General features: G+C 31.0%; 1 protein-coding gene across 2 annotated transcripts; it reads right to left on the reverse strand.

Annotated features, from left to right (window-relative positions):
• Positions 1 to 13644: 13644 nt before the first annotated feature.
• Positions 13645 to 20073, reverse strand: LOC134710058 (prolactin-releasing peptide receptor-like). 2 transcript variants are annotated; one of them, XM_063570229.1, is made up of 2 exons: positions 19976 to 20073; positions 13645 to 14757 (listed from the first exon to the last, which is right to left on the reverse strand). In XM_063570229.1, exon 2 carries the CDS (start codon positions 14717 to 14719, stop codon positions 13745 to 13747), a length of 975 nt encoding a protein of 324 aa, XP_063426299.1. In that variant the 5' UTR covers positions 14720 to 14757; positions 19976 to 20073; the 3' UTR covers positions 13645 to 13744. The 2 variants fall into 2 exon arrangements, with proteins under 2 accessions (XP_063426299.1, XP_063426290.1); XM_063570220.1 differs by having other exon boundaries at positions 19851 to 20050.
• Between the last annotated feature and the right edge of the window lie 795 nt (positions 20074 to 20868).

The following is a 20868-nucleotide window of genomic DNA, read 5'->3' on the forward strand; positions in this document are numbered from 1 at the left end:
AAAAACAACAAATATGGCATAAACTCAATACTAAAAATTACTAATACAATATTAAACTATCATTAGATAAAATTAATTTAAAAAAAATATTGTTTAATGTTTGTTAAAGATTTAGTTGTATTATATTAAATTATCATGTTCGTGCTGCCTTTTTTGAAGCCTAAACAATACTATTATCATAAGCAACAAATATTTTAAATAATTAAAATATGGGGAAAAGTTTGCTTCTTTTTTTTGTTACCTTATCCTGATTCGATACATGTAATGAAATCGAGTGGACCTAAGGACAAAACTAGTTTATGTACTAAAATTGCAGCACGAATATTACCATTTACTTTTGTTTTCGTATTAAATTAATTTATATCTTTTATCACATTTAATTACGTATTTATTCGTTTTCCGTAAAAACTTTTAACCTTTAATTTTGCGTTAATTGTTTTCTATATAAGAGTCATCCTTCCTCTCTTTACATATAGGTTCTAAAATACAATTCAATCTATGTCATACAAATCTCTAAATATATAATAAATGTGTTAGGATGGTTCTAGGACCATCGTAGTTAGGACAGTCTTAAGACAGCTTTGTTTTACATCCTAAGACATGTCTCAGACACGTCCTAAGACCATCCTAAATAATGTCCTAAGACCTATCTTAGGACATATCCTAGGAAACTTTCATTGACACGGCCCCAGTTCCGCACTTGTCTGAGGTAGTTTGTGTGTTAAATAGTGTTTGGCCAACAATATTGATTATTACTTTCAAAATACTTTTTCAAAAATCTTTAAAGAATTTTATAATTCATTGCTGAAATAAAAGAACTTCTTTTTATGAAAAATATTTCAAACCGGTAGTTTATACAATATAAGATTGTTAATTTTTTAAATTTTTTTTTAAATTACAAATTTATTTTATTGATTATTTCACTTCAGTTTTCATTTGTCAAAACTTGTAACTAATGTATGATTGCTCTGCAAAAAATAAAGATCACAGCAAGCTAAACTGTTTTTGTCCATTTTCATAGTACTATAGTTAAGTATATATGCATTAGCATTATATTTTCGTTATTTAACGTTTTAATGCTGATATTTTATATATTTTATTTAATGCAAATTGATAGTAAAAATGAAAAATAGATAGCAAAATAAGTAAATTTCTTTTTATTAATATTGAAAAAGAAAATGATTCCCCCAAGTCATATATCATACATGTTATAGGACTATCAATTCTATGTGCTTTTTATATTTTTTCCTTTTTGTTGCAAATGTCAAATTCTTATTTAAAAATGTTTAAAAACATTGGTCCATCTCTATAAGACACATACAAGTACACAACATCAGTTAACAGATATTAAGTAATAAAAAACTTTTCATTATAATTTGTATACAAATAAAAACAATGTAAGTCTCAATAGGATATAGATAAGAGATGCTGTGTGTTGGACCTGATCTACTGCACTGCCACCTGTGTTGTCATTAAAGGGGAATAATTGACCAATGTTCCTCATTAGTTTTGTTCGTTTGAATTGTTTAACATATGGCATATCGGTGCCTTTTATAGTTTACTTCGCGATGTGAGTATTCAAATCGTTACAGATAAAAGCAACAGTATCATACCGCTGTTTGAAAGTCATAAATCGATTGAGAGAAAAAACAAATCCGGTTTACAAACTAAAACTGAGCGAAACGCATCAAATATAAGAGGTGAACAACGACACAACAGAAACACAACATTAAAATGTAACAAACACAGAAACGAACTATAATAATGTAACAAATGCCATTTTCCTGACTTTGTACAGGACATTTTTAGAAAATTATTCCTTTAATGGTGGCTATGCGGCATGCAAAACCTCCAGGTTCAAAGGCAAAGTTAAAAATAACATTAAAATGATTACATGACAGGACTACACTACACATAAATGGGATAACATATAGGACAGAGAAACACAAAAGGTACCAGGTTTAAAAATTACAGACCATACGTTAACTAAAGTTGTCAACTACTTTATCATTTGGTCCCCGTTAGAGAGACGTTTTCACCCTACTCCCAAGCTCTGGTGGAGAGTTGTCTTGTCATAGTCCCATCGTTATATATTATATCAACTGTTACATATCATTGTAACTGAATCAGGTGCGAAATTTGACCCTTCATGTCTCTTCACCATCCAAGTGCCTATGTTTTATAATAAGGTGACACAGAAAACATACCATTTGTATTTAGACACTGTAACATGTTGCAAAGAATGGTACAGGAAGAAAAGAGCATCCAAGATACAAGGCTTTAAGTTAAATAAATTAGGCATGCGTTTTGCTCACATAAGGTTCTTAAAGGGTGTTCGCATCAAAACCGTTGGAAGGAAAAAATCAGTTTCGAGGTTGAATATCATTTAAGTAAAAAAAAAGTACATTATGCAATATCTGGTTAAGAAAATCTATGTGTTGAAATAGAAAAACCTTAGTATAAAAAAATGTGGTGTGATTGCAAATGAGACAACTCTCCACAAGTGACCAAAAATAACACTGAAATTAACAACTATAGGTCACCATACGGCCTTTAATAATGAGTAAAGCTCCTACAGCATATTCAGCTATAAAAGGCCCCGAAATAACAATGTAAAACAATTCAAACGAGAAAACTTATTGGTTATTATCCGAATCATTAATTCGTAGGATCTGATTGAATTTTTCCTCATATAGTACACAAACAGGTCGACCATTAGTGGTTCGCAACTAGTTTGAAGTTTGTGTTTACATCGGTGACTGCCAAAACATTTAGGTTTTGATACGTTAATCCAGAAATGTTATCAAATGCTAAAAATGCATGAAGATAACATGCTGAAGGACGCCTCCGGGTGCGGGAATTTCTCGTTGCATTTAAGACCTGTTGGTGATCTTCTGCTGTTGTCTGCTCTATGGTCGGGTTGTTGTTTCTTTGGCACATTCCCCATTTTCATTCTCAATCTTATTTACTTTAAATTAAATCTTTTGTTTATTTAAGCATAAGGTTCTTTTATAACGTCAACTTTAATACCATAAATCTTTTAACGTTTTTTTAAGGTTATATCGATCTGTAGTCAAGGTTTGATACGTTTTCCAAGTGTTGCCTTAAAGATAATGAACACATTGGTGTTACAAGACATCATCCATATAAAAGATAAGTCCTGCAATGAAAAGGTTAATGACTGTTCAATAATTTTGTTTTACAACAGACACAACAGACACAACATTATACTCATGTCAACTAAATGTAAATGTTAAATGACAGCTACTGTCTGAACATACATACTTACGGCTGTCTTTTTATAATATGAAAGCTAACTGTCATAGACAAGAAGTCATACAACAAGATTATACAATCAGCAGATCGTGAATTTATTCTCAGGGGAGGAATACAAGATTAGGTCTTATTAAGGCCTAATCCAACATATACATTCAGATCGATTTGAGATTAACTAAGGCGGCAGTAGCTTGCTGATGTCAAAATTGCATCATTCGATTAATATTTTAAAACGTTTCAGGCAGGTCGTGATACGTAATATCAAACGTAGGTATTGAATCCCAATCCTTTGTTCCTCGATTAAGATATCACCGAAAGAGGCTTATCTCTTTCATATTCATTTGATAAAATTTACTGTTTGCAATAGCATGCATTGTTCTATATAATAAGAATGATCTTATCCCGGGCATACAAACAATGCCGTATTTGGCAAAACCGTTTCAACTTTTGATCTTCAGTGCTGTACAACTTTGTACTTTTTTCACTTTCGATCTTTTATATCTGGGCGTCACTGGTGAGTCTTGCGTTTTTGGCGTATTGAATTTTAAACCTGATGCTTTTTGTTATCTATTAATCATGCTTTTCTTTGTCTAATATGTTCTCCTTTTTATTTGTATTGTAGTCCTGTAATATTATGTTGTCATTTCAATGTTATATTTAACTTTGCCATTAAAGTGCGAGGTTTGGCATGCCATAAAACCAGGTTCAACCCACCACTTTTATTCCCCTTTAAAAGTGTCCTGTACCAAGTCAGGAAAATGGCCATTGTTATAATATTGTTCGTTTCTGTGTGTGTTGCATTTTAACGTTGAGTCGTTTGTGTTTTCTCTTATTGTTGAGGTATTGAGATAAGACGTGGCACGGTACTTGTCTATCCCAAATTCATGTATTTGGTTTTGATGTTATATTTGTTATTCTCGTGGTGTTTTGTCTGTTGCTTGGTCCGTTTCTGTGTGTGTTGTGTTTCGGTGTTGTGTCGTTGTTCTCCTCTTATATTTAATGCGTTTCCTCGGATTTAGTTTGTTACCCCGATTTTGTTTTTTGTCCATGGATTTATGAGTTTTGAACAGCGGTATACTACTGTTGCCTTTATTTATCGTCGATTTTGTTCTTACCATGAACAAATGGAAAGATGTCACTAGTTGCGCAAGATCTGTTTGCCCAACCGGATCTACCAAGATGAAATGGAAGTTTTTAACTACCTTGACTGGCTATACAGCCCTTGCACGTTCTGAAACACAAAGATTAACTGTAGTTTTGGAAGGGTTTATGTTACAGTCATAAGTTGTTGTATGTAGTGTTCTTTGCACTTGTTTGTCTTTTCGTCGTCTTAAATTTTTGCCATGCATGGCACTAAACATTTCTCGTTGACTTTCGGTCGTTAAATGCTCCTTGATATTTTCGTTTTCTTTTGGAACATACTGATTTAATGCATGGAAGTCAGATAATAATTTCTATAAAAACTCGCCTGTTCTCTTGTTATTTTTGGGGATTTTGACTAATTTCACTTTCATTTGCTCATTCTTACCTTCACTTTAATAACAGAAGATAATGTTTCATGCAATATCAAATAAGCAGGTACATTATATGTTCTTCAATTCTATGACATGAAAATAGAAGTAAATACATAGCACCTAACAAACCTTTAACTATATTCCAACTTTGTATTTTCACAATTGTCATATTTTACCTTGACACGACATTATTACAGCTTGATATTGTTTTTCAAATGATGACCATACAAAGAAATTAGAAAGATGTTTCCTATGTATAAATTAGGTTTAGCAAATTAGATTTTCTCTCAGATACATGAGATATTTTTTAGGTTGAAATCTGTCAATCGTTGTTTCGAGGCAAATACTTGTCAATGAAAATTTTACAGTAAGGTATTGCAATCGGCTTGTATAATTGTATTATTGTTTCAAAATCTTGTCAAAAAATCAAAACAGAATGTCAGTGTTGTTTTACTTTAATTGAACTAGTTAAGCAAACGTAAGAAAATAAATAAAGTGGTTCAATCTGACGATCAATAACAATGACCTTTGTAAATCAACATGTCGATATCATACAACATAAAAACAATTATATTTCACATAATATCAGAGATTTGCTATGAATGCTTTCTTCTCATATTTGTATTACTATATTCATAAATTCATAAGTATTATACCAAAGAGTAAAAGTAAAATAACAAAAATACCGAACTCAAAGGAAAATGTAAAACGGTCCTTTAATTATCAAAAGGAAAAATCGATAGCTCAAACACATCACTCGAATGGATAACAAATGTCATATCAACCAGTTTAATAAAAGGCGGAATTTTTAAATAAATTTGACCTTCCTGTTTGTAACACTTCGGGTCTTGATCTTGGTGATCATAACGATAAGTTTTTTAAAATTGAGAATGGAAATTGATAATTTGTCAAAGAGACAACAATTCGATCAAAGTGCAGAAAACCCCGCATATCTTTAAAAGAAACACAAATATTGACAAAAAATAATCACTATTGTCGGATTATTTTCTTTGACGTAGACTATTCTTAAATACTGTATTGGACATACAACATAATTTAAACGATTTTGATAACAAGGGTGTTTATAAGAGCAGTAATACGTATTAAAATAAACTCATCGACGATACCAGACTTAAAACCGATATGTTTGTTTTATATAGAAAAAAAATATATATATATATATATATATATGCTATCAGCATTCAAAACAGAGCGTAAATTGTTAGGTAACCCTACCAAACTTACGATTTGAATGATATGAATATATTAAAACATATCGAATATCTGTTAGATAACAACCAATAAAAGTCCAGGTTTAGACACATTTGATTCATCTAGCTTTTACACAAGTATTTCTAAAGCAAATCCTTTAGAACATAAGCCAGAATTATTTAAACTTATTTTCATTGATACATGTAAGAATGGTCAATGTATGTAAAGATGTCCTTTTTTATTTTAGTATTGGACAACTAATACTTTGTGGTGTGTTTTCGTGATATTCTTGATAGATAGTTGCTACCTTCAAAAACATTTCGAAACAAAGTATTCATATTTCCCAGTAACACTTGGATGGGATCAACTTATAGTTTTAATAACTCCAACAAGTAACCCCTGTTTTCAGTGGATATATCGCTGATGCTAACTTATGAGTTATCTGTGTAGTGTTAGTGGACTGTGTCTGTAAGTTTTTATTATCGACAATGTGTAATCTGTTCTTCTTTTTAAACTTGCTTGCCCTTCCCCTTCGAAATCTACTAAATGAAGTGTCTAAGGCTGATTCTTAGATTTCGAATTCGTGTTTGAGGACTATTATCCTGTTGTTTTTTTTTGCCATATTGTATAGTAGTTTGAGACTCACTGGATTTAATTGTCCCCCCTTTGGAATCTCTGCTCTGAAAAAAAAAAAACACCAACAAAATCCTTCCTTGATTTATACCCGCGAGCCCCCTTAAATAAATGTTTTGACCAACAACACTTCAGAGTAAAAACTGTTTGAGCTGTCAAAATATTTACGAACCATTTGTAATAACAGTGTAGAAGATCATTTCGTGGCGCGCTCATGTTATCAATTGACTTTGTCAGATTAGATAAACGTTCGTCTCTAACACCAACTTGTCATATTGATTATATTATAGACATTTAAACTGCAGGGTAAACGCCTAAATCAAATAATACGAAAAATTAGCAGAGGACTAAACCTTGTGTGTTGATTTAAATGTTGAATACGTAATCTATCTTTTTTCTTCTCGTGCACCTGCAAGAACTTTATTCTTTTATTATGTTTGATTCCGATTTGAAGGCCTCTTACAGACTGATTGAACGTTAACTTACTGATATCGATATCCGATGACAAATAAGGTAAAATTAACTCATTCAGTATTCTTACCAACAAAAGTATTGTGGTTATCCATTATGAAAATGATTCTAGTCAAAATGTATTCATTTAACATTTGAATATGTTCTAAGAAAATATATGTGTCTGACCGTTTGTTACCCATCTGTGCCAATTACATGTTGTACTTCAAAATATCCGAATAAAACTCTTTTCCCTCTTTAACAACTAATCTGTTAAAACTGTTTATTTTCCTTTTTTTTTATTGATAGATATTTGTATGTATTCCCTAAGGTCCGTTCTTTCTTTCTGTTGTTGCCTTTCATTTAGAAGGAATAAATTTACTAACTACAAAGCCATTAGTCACGTATTCTGATATAAAATTAACGCATTCAGTCTTATAATGACCGACTGTAATACAAAAGTTGTTCTCAATTTCATGAATTATATGACATACAGCAACCCACACACTCCTTATATCAGGCGGGAAAAATAGAACATTGAAATGATAACGTTTTAAATATTTCATTTAACGGATATTTATGCACAAGTACTAAAAAAAGTCATTAAACTGAAAGATAAGAAATAGATTTCATCAAAAATAGAACTTTTCATACCCTATTGTACAATTTTATCAGAAGCATTAATATTAACTCTTGTGCTGTAAGCTCCAGATTATAAACTTAGTTTCTGGTAGCAGGCAAAATAAATTGTTTATTTGAATCGTTTGCAATATACATAAAAAAAAAATAGAAGCGAAATATTTTTTTTGTTAAAATATTGCAGCGTCAAAACGCATATGTATGTATCAGTAGAGTAAGTTCTTTGATTCTTTTTTGTTATTTCGGAAGTAATCGAAACAGTGTTCCTAAGTATTGCTTTATCTGTACAATTGACTATATCAACCAACCGATAAAATAAAACCATTTTTATGTTCCTCAATTAGTAAAGGAATTTTCCAAAGAAAATAGTGGATTGAAACAAATTTTTTGTGTGTATTTCCGACAGAAACTTACTAAAAATTTCCAAGATGACAGAATTTAAATAAGCAATGCTTTTATTTGTGTTCTTCGTCTCAACGTCTAAGCAAGACCATTAACACCATCGCATTTTACTGTATCGACAGTAGTTGTATTGAAAATTAGATGATATGGTTAATTACCAAATGCACTATGATAAACTATCCACAACAGCTATAAAGTTGAGTGAAGCAATTAAAGAAAACACAACGGCTTCCAACAATAATAATAAAAGCAAACACCCTAAAGTATGCTTTAAAAGGTCCCCAAAACATGTTTAAAAAATAATCGTGAAAATTAGCGGCCTCATTTATAACATCAAAATGACAGACTTGAACCGACGACATCAACTTTTCTTAATAAAGGCATATCACTCTGGACAAGCTCATATACACTGTGGCGGGGTAAAACCACCAGGTATGATTGGGGAACAGTACAATATAAGAACAAACGATACAATTGAAAAAAGCCAATGTCTGCTAATAAAAAATCATGTATCTAAAACTCAAATATGAATCATTACACATTTAACATACAATGAATTTTGTATAAAGATGTCAGTAACAATCAGAGAAGAACATGGCCTTGTGCATTCCAAACAATTGGTATCAACAGATTGTAGAACTGAATTGTGCATATGTGCATGCGATTATATGTAAAGTACCTATATTTAATATGATTTTAATTTACTGATAGCAAAATCAATTCTTTTCCCAAGAAAAAACAAAACTCAACTTTAAAATGATTATAGTGTTCACATTGATTTCCTTTTAAACAAGGTAATATTATATATTGTTAAGTTTACCCGGATCTTATCTAAACATCCAGACATGGATGTGCTTTACCGTTCAAAATCAGTTTTCTTAAAGTACTGGAAAACTTGCAAACCAACAACATAAATATTTGTATTTATGACAGAATTTATTCAAAGCTTTGATTTATTTGTGGTAAGTAGTTTTCTGGCTTAATACTCGACTAGTCATACAGTGATTATTTGCAATGATATCTAAAACGTGCATAGCGAACGAGTTTGGATATACAAACACAGTATGCTAAAGGAACACTACCATGACAACAGGGTAAAAAAAAATAATCCCCTAAATAACAAAATTATCGAACTCCGAGGAAAATCAAAAACAGAAAGTCGCTAATCAAATGGCAAAATCAAAAGTACAAACAAATGGATGTATACGGGTCTTCACTGAGTTTGGCTTGTTGATAAACTTATTGCAAATGCATTTTGAAACATGTGAAACGCATGTGTGTTAGTCCAGGAGAAATGTTTCTTATATGTGGCATGTCATGCATATACTTATAGGAACATTTGGTTCGCCAATTTCGTATTACATTAAGCCTTTTCAACTTTTATTATTCGAACGACATTGATCAGTCTTTTGTAGACAAAAAGTTCGTCTTGCGAATTTAACAAATTTCTAACCTGGTATCTATGATGAGTTTATCAATATACTTTTAATAAACTTTCTACTAATGAGGTTTTTCACTTTTATTAAAGAAGGAGAAAATATACATCTAACAACAAAGTTATTTTTTTTCATTCCTTTTGAAATACATGTTTGTTAATAAAACACATTACAATTTTCAGCCATATGTCCAAATTTGTATTTTCCATCGTTTATAATATCGTTACTTTGATCCTGGAAGACGGAGAACAATCCAGGGCATTTAAAACATCTGCCTTTAGCTACGAATTGCAGCAGATCATCTATAGTTTCTCTAGTCACTGATGTTACTAGTATCAACCTTTATTTGAAGCTTGAAATAAAAATGAATGTAACAGTTTCGTTTGTGTTTAGGTGTAACGGTAGTTTGTTTTAATCTTAGCCATGAACTATCATCGATAGTCTGAACTATAATTTACGTAAGATTTGTTAGCCGCAACCAAGTGTAAAAACAGCATGGTATATTCCACTCATTTCCGTCTATCAAGGATATACAAATTGATCAAATATTGCAAAAAAATATATTGTTAGATAGATATTTTTCTTCCGATCACATAACAATCTTTTGTCTACAAAACAATTTTCTAATTTTACTTTTTATTGGTAGAAAATGACAGTTACAATAACAAAATCAAAGTGATAAATAGATTCCACATGGAAACGTCAAAAGCAAAATGAAGTGAACCTTTTTCACTGACCGATTTATAGCTTAAGTCGTTCATTATATCAACCTAAATGTATCAAAATCGATAGATGTATTTTATCTTTATTTTATTACATTTCGATTGACATAAAAGATACAAATTCATGCCGTTTTTTGTACAATTATCTATTTAACCTTTTTTTAGACTTCTTATCACCTAGTTTGAATATTAATGTTCTTGACAACAGATATTTTGTTTTATGGATAACCTAGATGTACTAGTCATTATTAATTCTGGCGTATCATTTTCTTTCTATTTATATTACAAACATAGGTTTTATTTGTTTTTTTTTCAAACATCATTGTTATCGTTCAAACGTTGTTTTTGCAAGTTACTGATGTTAAAATATCTGGAAACTTGTTTTCCGGAACATGAAAAGTAATCCTTTTCACCAAACAAAAACAGATGTTTGATTGAGGTACGAAAAGATGTCCTGTCCCCTCCGTTTTTCTTGCTATGTACTGATCTGACAAACTAGTGTTTTAACACTTATTTTTACAGTTTTATTTAGATAAGCCTTTTGACATCACTGTCCTATGTTATTGAAAAAGTCCGAAGAAAATTCAAAATAAAAAGTCTCTAATCAAATGGCAAAAAAAAAATAAAATCAAACATATCAAACCAAATTGGAAGATCGTTGAACGGTTACAATCACATTTAACTTCGCCTCATTCTGAATAATTCTGTCCCAAGTCGGAAGTCTGTTATTCGGATAATGTCTGATATGATATTTCAGGGCTTTTATTTCTTTGATATTCCCATGTTGCTCAGATTTAGTTTTGTATGCTGTGTTTTGTGTGCTGTTGTTTGTTTGTATTTTCATGCTTTAGTCATGTTTATTGTCAACTTGCCATTTTGAATGTGCCATTGGTAACTATCTTTGACAAAAAATGAAAACGCTCAAAAAATTTCATTCTATACCAAATTGTACCAGTATCACATAAATGTCTTTCAAAATAATGATGGCGACTGTAATTATGACCATATCAGAGAACAGTTCTATTTTATGTTTTCTGTACTGTTATTGGTTTTTGTTCGTGTTTTGCAATGTCATTGTCAGACTGTTTCGATGACATTAAATCCCGTTTTGGCATATTTTGACATTCTTTATAAGAGGGCCTCAACGAATCGTCTTGATCTATCGAATATATAATTTATTATTTATTATGGAATGACCCATAGATGAACCTTGAAAGAGTTGTCAGTATGAACCACACTAACAAGCGCGACGACCACTGATAAGCTCCTGGACAGGTGCATACAAATGCAGCTGGTTTAAGTGTTCTTAAATGGGCATACCTTTACATTAGCCTGAGATACTAATGATACATAACAACATAAAAGGTACACTATAAATATCAATTAAAATAGTTTAATCAATCAAAATGACAAATACACAAATTTCAAAACAAGAAAACATACATTGAACGAAAAGTTTGATAAACGACACAATATCAGTACAATATTAAAATGGCGTTAAATCAAACCTCGTACACATACGCGCACAGATGTACACATTTGTCGTCATACTAAATAAGTACCAGACAAAGTACGTAATTATAAAAAAAAATGTGAGACGAGATATAAAACTAAACTAGTAAAAAATGTATTACATAAATGCATCACAAATTGTGTTAGCAGGTCGAATTAACAAAAAAATACCCAATGAGAGCGCTTGCAGTTATTGAATAAAATTGAGAAAAGGAAATGGGGATTGTGTCAAAGCGACAACAACCCGACCATAGAGCAGATAATTTTCACGCGCTAACATGTTTGATAGTTTCAACCTTTCAAAAATAGAAATGCATGAGTGAGGTGGACGTACTTAATTATTGCTCCGTGCATGTGTGTAGTTCGTGTTACCCATTGTTGCAAATATGATTATCATATAGTCAAGGACGATACCAAATTACATACAAAGACAATAAGTAGTTTTTGCAAAGGTTGTTCGGAAAATGTTAAATGCAAGCGGATACAATGTAGAATTGTTTTGTCGAAAGAGACCGAAAATTTACCTCACAACCAGAAGCATCACATTCATTCGATGACATTATTGTTAAAGATTTGTCAATGGTTTGATAATGAAAGAGACTGTCGTAAATTACGTTTCTATTTCGATTCGACGTATCTGAGTATAATATGAGGCAGACATTACCTGTGAATGGGACGAAGTCCATGTCTTCTTTTTTAAATCAACAATTTTAAAAAGAGAAACGGAAATACCGTAACGTTTCCGATTTTGGTTTGTTGTTAGGGATTTTAGCTGTGACGTTATTTAAGTTATGACGTCCTATTCAATGTAAACAAAGAAACGCTGTCATCAGGTAACGTTTTTTTAATAACAAACATTTTTTTTAAATGAATTAGTATTAGTTCCTTTCTTAGACTGATAAATATACATTTTATTCAAAGTCTCATGTAAACAAGACCGTAAACGGAAGTAGATTTCTGCGCAGGTCCGGAAATTCAAAAACGCGAAAAAAAAATGAACGGTTATGAATTTATTAAAACAATGAAAAATTTGGGAAACCTTCCCGATTTTTTTTTATTGAATATTCTACTGTAAAAGGGGACTTCGTCCCCATATTAAAACATTCTAAACATCAGACGACAGTACTTTACCGAAGTTCACACGTCGCAAATCGATAAAGAAGACCAATTAAGGCACAATACAAAATCAGATTGAATCTGAGGAACTCTAAAATTACCAGGAGCGTCGACATTGTCTCATAAACACCTTTGCAAATCCACCCTTAGTCACTATCGACAAGATGAGATAGTTTTGAAAATAAGAGGTTAAATGAGTATACAACTATTAGATCCAAAACCGAGAAAACAGTCTTTTGCAAATTGAGAAATAGTAACATAGAAAATAGTTAAATTGCGTTTCGACGACTTAAGAAAGGAACATCCTTCTCCGGCATGCAGTATAATTCATGATTTCATGCTTCGATCAACACGTATAGAGTTGAATATAAATGTTAAAATGTGTTTTTTTAATTTACTATTTAAACATTGTTAAAAAGGGGACTTCCACCAAACATACTTTACCGTGTACTTCCGATCCCTATTTTCGGATAAATTTGATCATTTATACATCTGATGTGTGACAGTTGATTTTTAACATCAGCATAATAAAACCAAGATAAATTCCGTATATCAATTGCACATGTTTTACTTGAACTATCACAGATCTATACACATCATACATTCTTCCTGACAACAAAACAATTTTCTTAATGTTTTTTCCCTTCCTCTTTTCTAACAAATGCAACCATTCAAAAAGTAGAAGGCAGCATCAATTAACTGCTAATATTCAATTGCATTCCTCTATTTTCTTATTTAATAGTACATGATTTAACAACTTGTAGAATATTCGATAATTAAACAATACATGATTGTAACAACTTGAAGAGTAAAGTCTGTACTTTTGTTGTTTTTATTGATATTTCATACACCTTACTCTTTCTTTAATGCATCTGCGGAATGTATTACTGGACATGAAGTAAATTGTAAAGTTAATGGCAAAGTTTACATAATATAAAATCTGACAAAATTGTTGAGCTAGGAATAATACCATATCGTTGTTTGCAATTAAATCATTAACGATTATATAGAATCTAATAGCATGGCTCGGTAAGTTAAGAACCAAAAACACAATTGATACAATAGTCAACATTATAGTCAATCTCATTTGTGCAACAGATAAAACATTATACACCGGTGCATAGTATTTAATGACCCGTGGTTTTGCGTGTTTGAAATTAAACTTCCTTATTATAACAATTACGTATATGTTCAAAACAAAAATGGCTATGAAAGGGATGATAAAAGTAATAGCAGTATCTATGTATGTAACCATTGCTAGGAAACCGAAATATTGCTGTTTAACTCTACAGCCATGTCCAGGTACAACTTCGATGGTCAAGAAACAATGACTATAAATTATGATAGCAAATACAGTAGCTGCAATTCCAGTGCATTTTGCCATTTTGTTTGAGCATACCCGTGGTCGTCGTAACGGAAAACATATTATGACAAATCTGTCAAGCATAATCAGAACAACACACCAAACAGAGAGGAAACTTGTGACATACGTAATGTATATTGTAACTAAACATAATCCACCAGTGTCAATTCTTGCTTTCTTCAAGGTTCCCATCCATGTAAATATTAATGCAAGGAGAAAGAATGTATCCGAAACGCTCAGCAATGCCAAAAAAATGCTGGATGGATGGCGACTGAAGCTGGTAAATACAAAAACTTTAAACGATAAAACATTGCAAAGCATCCCAATAACCACTATCATAGGTATAACGTAAATATAAAGCCCATGAACAAAATCATAAAATGCAGGTTTGTCATCGTCACTGAAATATTCCGACTTATTGCCATCTGTACTGTTTCGGTTCATATCGATATGGAAATGTTATTATTGTCTAATATTGTAATCTGAAAATATACAAGATATATAGTCAAAGAGCAGTGTATACTAAATAAAAGTGTCTGTAACATAGATTGATATACAAAGGGACAACAATAACACACTATATAGATACTTAAAAGAGTGACGAAAGATACCAAAGGGACAGTCAAACTCATTAATCCAAAACAAACTGACAACGCCATGGCTAAAAATGAAACAGACACACAAACAATAGTACACCTGACACAACATAGAAAACCAAAGAATAAACAACACGAACCCCACCAAAAACCAGGGGTGATCTAAGGTACTCCGGAAGGGTAAGCAGATCCTGCTCCACATGTGGCACCCGTCGTGTTGCTTATGTGATATCAAATCCGGTAAATAGTTTAATTCGGTAAGTCACATTCATGAAAGGGAAGGGGATTGTAGTTACGACGTAAGGGATTGAATTGTACAATTTCTTTTCGCGTAAGCATAATAAATTTTGAAGGCAAAAACTATAATTGCCTTTATTATTTTTTGTGTGTGTATTTTTAAAAGTTAAATTCTCTGAATTTTGAGTACAAGATTTTCCTTACACAAAACCCTGGTGTATTGCTCTTTTAATTTGCTGAGACACCAACGACATTCTTTAAAGTTTAAAGTATGAGTAGCAGCTGCATTTGTTCTGTATAGCTGCACTTTGTCGGTCACTTTTTAAAAAACAGTTCGCCATAAAAAAATATCCATCCCTTTTGACATAAAATATGGTTCTCTTGTTTCAATGTCTGAATAAAATAGAATAATGGATAAATGATATGAATATTAAACATGCATCTGAACTTAATCAATGTCTGTTAAATCTATTATCACTCACGACTTCCTACACATTAAAGATACGTATTTTGTTTGACTGCATTATCTACATCAAATTCCTTATTAAAACATCATTTACATTTTAATTATTAAGGTACATTTTCTTTTTTTAAAATGGTTTTGTGTAATTGATTTGTACTTTGCAAGCGCATTTCATATAAGATTATAATATGAAATCACTCTTTGGCATTACAATATATTTTAAAAGACGTGAGCGTATTAAATTTGTCAATTAAATAGTTGCAAATCCTCGGTGGAAATTTCGCATCGTGTTTTCAATCAAGTTCGGACGATAAATACTTTAAAAGTTCCAATGTTTACAGACAAATCAAAACAAAACTTTACATTATTATTGAACAGAGAATAAACTTCCTGTTTTATAACATTTGTTAGAATTGATTGCTTCTTATGTTACTTTCTTTGGATGTAAAATTTAAAAGGCAGAACGAAGGACATTTTCCCCGCGCTGTTTTTACAAAAAAATATGTGCATGATCTATGCTCTAAAAAAATATCATTAATCCATGACTTACATCTTTATACTTCATGCAGAACTGTGCAATGACGAGTTATTTGTATTCCTACGCATCATTTGGACGTCACGGAAAGCACGATATGTCATGAATGTTGCATTTCAGTAGGAAATAGAATCTATTTTCGAAATACCCCTCGATTCTTGACAGCAAATCAAAAGTAGGGGTTCATATGAAATAAACATGTTATGTTATTATCATGTCATATCATTATTAATCGTACGTACTATAGAGTTAGTGGAATGACAAATTGAAGGATGGATTTTATTGTGAAGCTTAACATGTGGTTTGACGTAAATTCTCTTTCAGAGATCGACTTACGGCTAGAGCTTTTTTTATGAATGAATACTCAAATAAAGATTTGGTAGTCAGAACAAATGTTTAATCATTTAATTTGTTTTAAACGTCTTTTAATTGACCATAAAAGTACATAATTAACTATGCATGACTTGTTATTTTGTTCGATTTTCAATTTGTTTCTTCCAATAAATTAATCTAGTTTAAAACTCTCTCTTATGAAAAGGCTCATATTATTTATTATTGATTGACAAAAACACTTATTTATATGCAAATCACAATCTATAACTAATAATCATTTTATCTAGGGAGCTTTATAATTACAACCAGTTTCATATGGTGCGATATTTTATCGTGTGTATACTACACGAAATGTTACGTCAAAATATTTATGATTCAGAGTTTAACCCCCAAAAAGTATTCAACGAGCATAAATGCCTGTAAAATACACATTGTTGCGAGACGATTTTTTAAGTTACTAAAAAGTTTCTGATCTTTTCTAAAGATGATTGCCAAGATATCAAAATGGTATATTTTTCAGTTTTTAATTGTTCGCACTAAATGATGGAAGTTTGAAGACCTCATGCGAAATATAAACGAATTCATCATACATACCAGGAATAATAATTGTACTTAAACAAGACGCGCGTTTAATCTACAAAAGTTTCGCTATAATACAGAAACAAAAACTATATGCTCCTTCTTTTATGCAAATTGAGCACAAAATAGAGAAAATTCCAATTCGGCGTAAAAAAGAAGTTATTTGAAAAATTCAGGGCAGTTTATGTGAATAGTTTCAGTTCATATCTCAAAAAATTAAAATAATACGTTTAATAATTTCTTGCGTCCGAAGCGCTTTTCTTAATTGACCTCCATCAGAAACGTTCAATGCCAAACATTTGAAATCCGCAGATGTATAAGTTTCGAACCCGTTGAAGAGCTATATGACAAAAATACGTAATCCATCTAATGCAATTTTTGCCTCAGGGAGTTGAAACCTAAGTCTCTTAATAATTTCAAAATTTATAAACGGACAATTTTAGAATAGTTTTTTTTTAAATCATGCCAGAACCGAAGTACTGAATACTGATCTGATACCATCGGGGACTGATAGTCCACCAGCAAAGGTAAAGACCCACTGGTGTAAAATAATGAAAACAACACATTTAATAAAACCGTTTTGATAAGTGTTTAAAGAGCACGTCGAAAAAAATACTACTTAGTTTTCGGCCCTTTCATCGAAAATCGCCATCAGTGATCGTAATTTTAAGAAAGGAGTAGGTCCGGTAAAAACCGATTTTGGACTCAAATTTCAGGTTCATCTATCAACGGATTTTGAATTCTTTTCAAACACTTAATTGTCTATTTCAATTGATTCGATTACTGGATGTGAAATCTTTTAACTGATTCAGTCATTTGAAACGCTCGGATTTAAACTTAAATATGAAAAATCTATCAAATAAGCCAAAAAACGTCTCTTTTCAAATGGATATTTTTAAAAATGAAAGTGGTCGCATCCGTGTTCATCCTTAACCTTTATATATGTTATGTATTATCATCAAATACAACTTACATGTCAAAATTATTGATGAACACGAATGTGGTGCGGCCACTTTCGTTTGAGACGGAAACCGTCTAAAATGCTGATATTGTGAAGATTTCAGTAATGTAGAACGACTTAATGATGCTGGTACCCGATATATGTGCATTGTATTGTCAAAAACAGCACAAAGATATGTAGCAGAAGCAGTCTACTTTTTAATAATTAGCTGAAAGATTACATTTTCACACTTTTGTAAAACTGCTATATTTTGGGGCTAAAAAGGGGTCTTACTAAACCTACACCTTTTAAATCGGAAATGAAAATACAAACTGAGGTTCCTGTGTTTTTAGTGGAGGTGGTGCAATAAAACGATTACATATTACAAAGAAAATGAAAAGATCGCAAATGTATTTATGTTTTAGGCTATTGAAAATTGTATATGGAATCTGAAACGTTTTGTTATATGTATGTCGTGGAATGTTGTAAATCAACTTACTGGTTCAATTGAATAGAAATCCATATCTTAAGACAAGGGATATCAGATAAGAGTGTATAAGTCCAGCAAAGTCATGGTTTGAATTTGATATTGATACCATCTTTGAGAACAAATATCTAGGTTTAGAGCGATAACAATAACTTTAAAGTTTCATATTTTACTATTCGTGAATTAAAGTCATTACGAATGTCAATTTAAATCAATATGACGTGAAATTTACAGAAAATGCTATTACTGTTCATATTTTAAATATTTAATCACGTCGAGGAGTATATATTGTTGAACGAGTGGGAGCATTATCTAAAGTAAGCAGAACAAATTAAATGTAAAGGCGATCACAGTATTGTGTACAAGGGATTATATCGGTCTAAGACAGAAGTCTCATTATTTGTATTGCCTCATTCTCTCTCTCTCTCTCTCTCTCTCTCTCTGGTTTTTTTCACAAATAAGAAAAAGATTTTGCTCATGGTTAGAGGTCGTAAAATAACCTTAGTTTCTTACTTATCTCCTCATAAACCTCTATTTATTGTTATATTTAACTCTTTGTTTCTTTATTTCATTGGAATATACACTTGGTTCTCTATAAAATTAAGAGAAATCATCTGATTTTATTAAATATTTAATAATCATATAAGTTTAGTAAATATAAATTGCTGACTTACGAATGCAATTGATGTTTTCAATAATAAAGTTACGCAAGTAATACATGTACTCTTTGAGGTATATGCAAACGTGTATTAGGTTTAAACCAACGCAAACTTTTTTTCGTCGTCGAAAAAGTCCTTTGAAATTACAAAAAGTGTGATTCATGATAAAACTCGTATGTATGCTAACTTTCTGCCAAAAAGAACATTCATAGAACTATCTATCCGTTTTCTTCTAATGGAATATCAGTATTTTAGCTGATATTTTTGAAGTACATGCGATATAAAATGATATACATGAACGACTTTTTATTGTAGACTAATTATGAAAGTAGCACAAATGGAATGTACAATCCCCTTAAGAGTACTGTTTGTTGTCTAACTCTTATAAATGAAAACAAGAGAACAGAGCTTAGGTTGAGATTTCAACATTGCAAATGGTATTTTATAGTGTATATATAGAACCCCCCCCCCCCCCAAAAAAAAAAAAAGGGGGAAAAGGTGTTAGTAAATTAATTTTAATCGTTTCAAGAAATAATGATATAAAATTTCAAAGAAAGTAAAAAAAAAACTAGTGCATTACCAATAACACAAGAAAGCATTTAATATTTAAAACGATTATAAATTTTAAATTTATCGATGAAGTTTTGAAATCATCAAAAATTATACATTTTTAGAAAAAATGATTTATATAAAATTGCTGCTCTTTGGAGTGAAAAACTTTTAAACATATAATTATCAAATCCTACCTGTGGCAGTAGAAATCTTCCTCTTAATAATTCATCCTTTTTTGTTTTCACGTAACTATCTCATTGCTGTCTTAACCATTCTTTTGAAATGACCATTAAATATGATTTACAGTCTTTTTACCTACCATGTGAACACTCAAAACAGTTCATATTAAGATTTTTATTTATCTAAATGGGAGAGGCTAGCTTTGTTATGTCACTCGAAGGCTGGAATATATTCTATATTGGTCGTGTTTTGTAAACAATTTAAACCATCGGCCACGATTTGGGCTTTAAGTATTCATTAACCATAACCAAGTATTATCTAATCTATACATGTTTGTCGATTTTCTCGTTTCGTAATTGATTCTCTGTTTATTAACATAGATTCGTTATAGATCTCTTAGCTACTGGTAATTTTCATGATATACAAATTCATTGTAACGTATGTACATCTTCTAAATAGAAAAATCGTTTGAAAAGTTTGATTACGCTGTTAGGTTTATCAAATAAATATATAAAATGTTCAATAATATCAAATATCAATTCGCATGGTAATTTTTTAAATATCAAAATGGTTGAAACAAATTTCATATTCAGGAGGGGATATGCTAATTTCCCACATTCCAAAATACCCTTCAGGAACATAGTTTGTATGCATATATTGAATACCCACTAAGATGGTTCAGATACCATATGAATGTCAATGCTTTTATAATTTACCTAAACGTCACAAAAATGTAGATTAAAATACTTCCCCCAGGAAGAACGTAAAAAGGCATATACAGTTTAACAAATACGACTGAAAAGATAAAAAAAAAAAAAGAGATCTCCGCATGAATATACTTCAGCGATTTTAAAATATGAACAAAATTAATCTTACAAAATGAAATATTTGAAAAAAATACATTAGCCACCGACAACACAAATCAAAGGGATTTAGTTATGACACACATATGTGAAACATAATAAGTTTCAATTCAGAGAATGTTTTTGAAACACGCTTTTTCATAATTTTTTTCAATTTATGATTCAAAAT

The sequence above is a fragment of the Mytilus trossulus genome, chromosome 1 (genome assembly GCF_036588685.1).
Source record: "Mytilus trossulus isolate FHL-02 chromosome 1, PNRI_Mtr1.1.1.hap1, whole genome shotgun sequence".
NCBI classification, from domain to species: Eukaryota; Metazoa; Mollusca; class Bivalvia; order Mytilida; family Mytilidae; genus Mytilus; species Mytilus trossulus.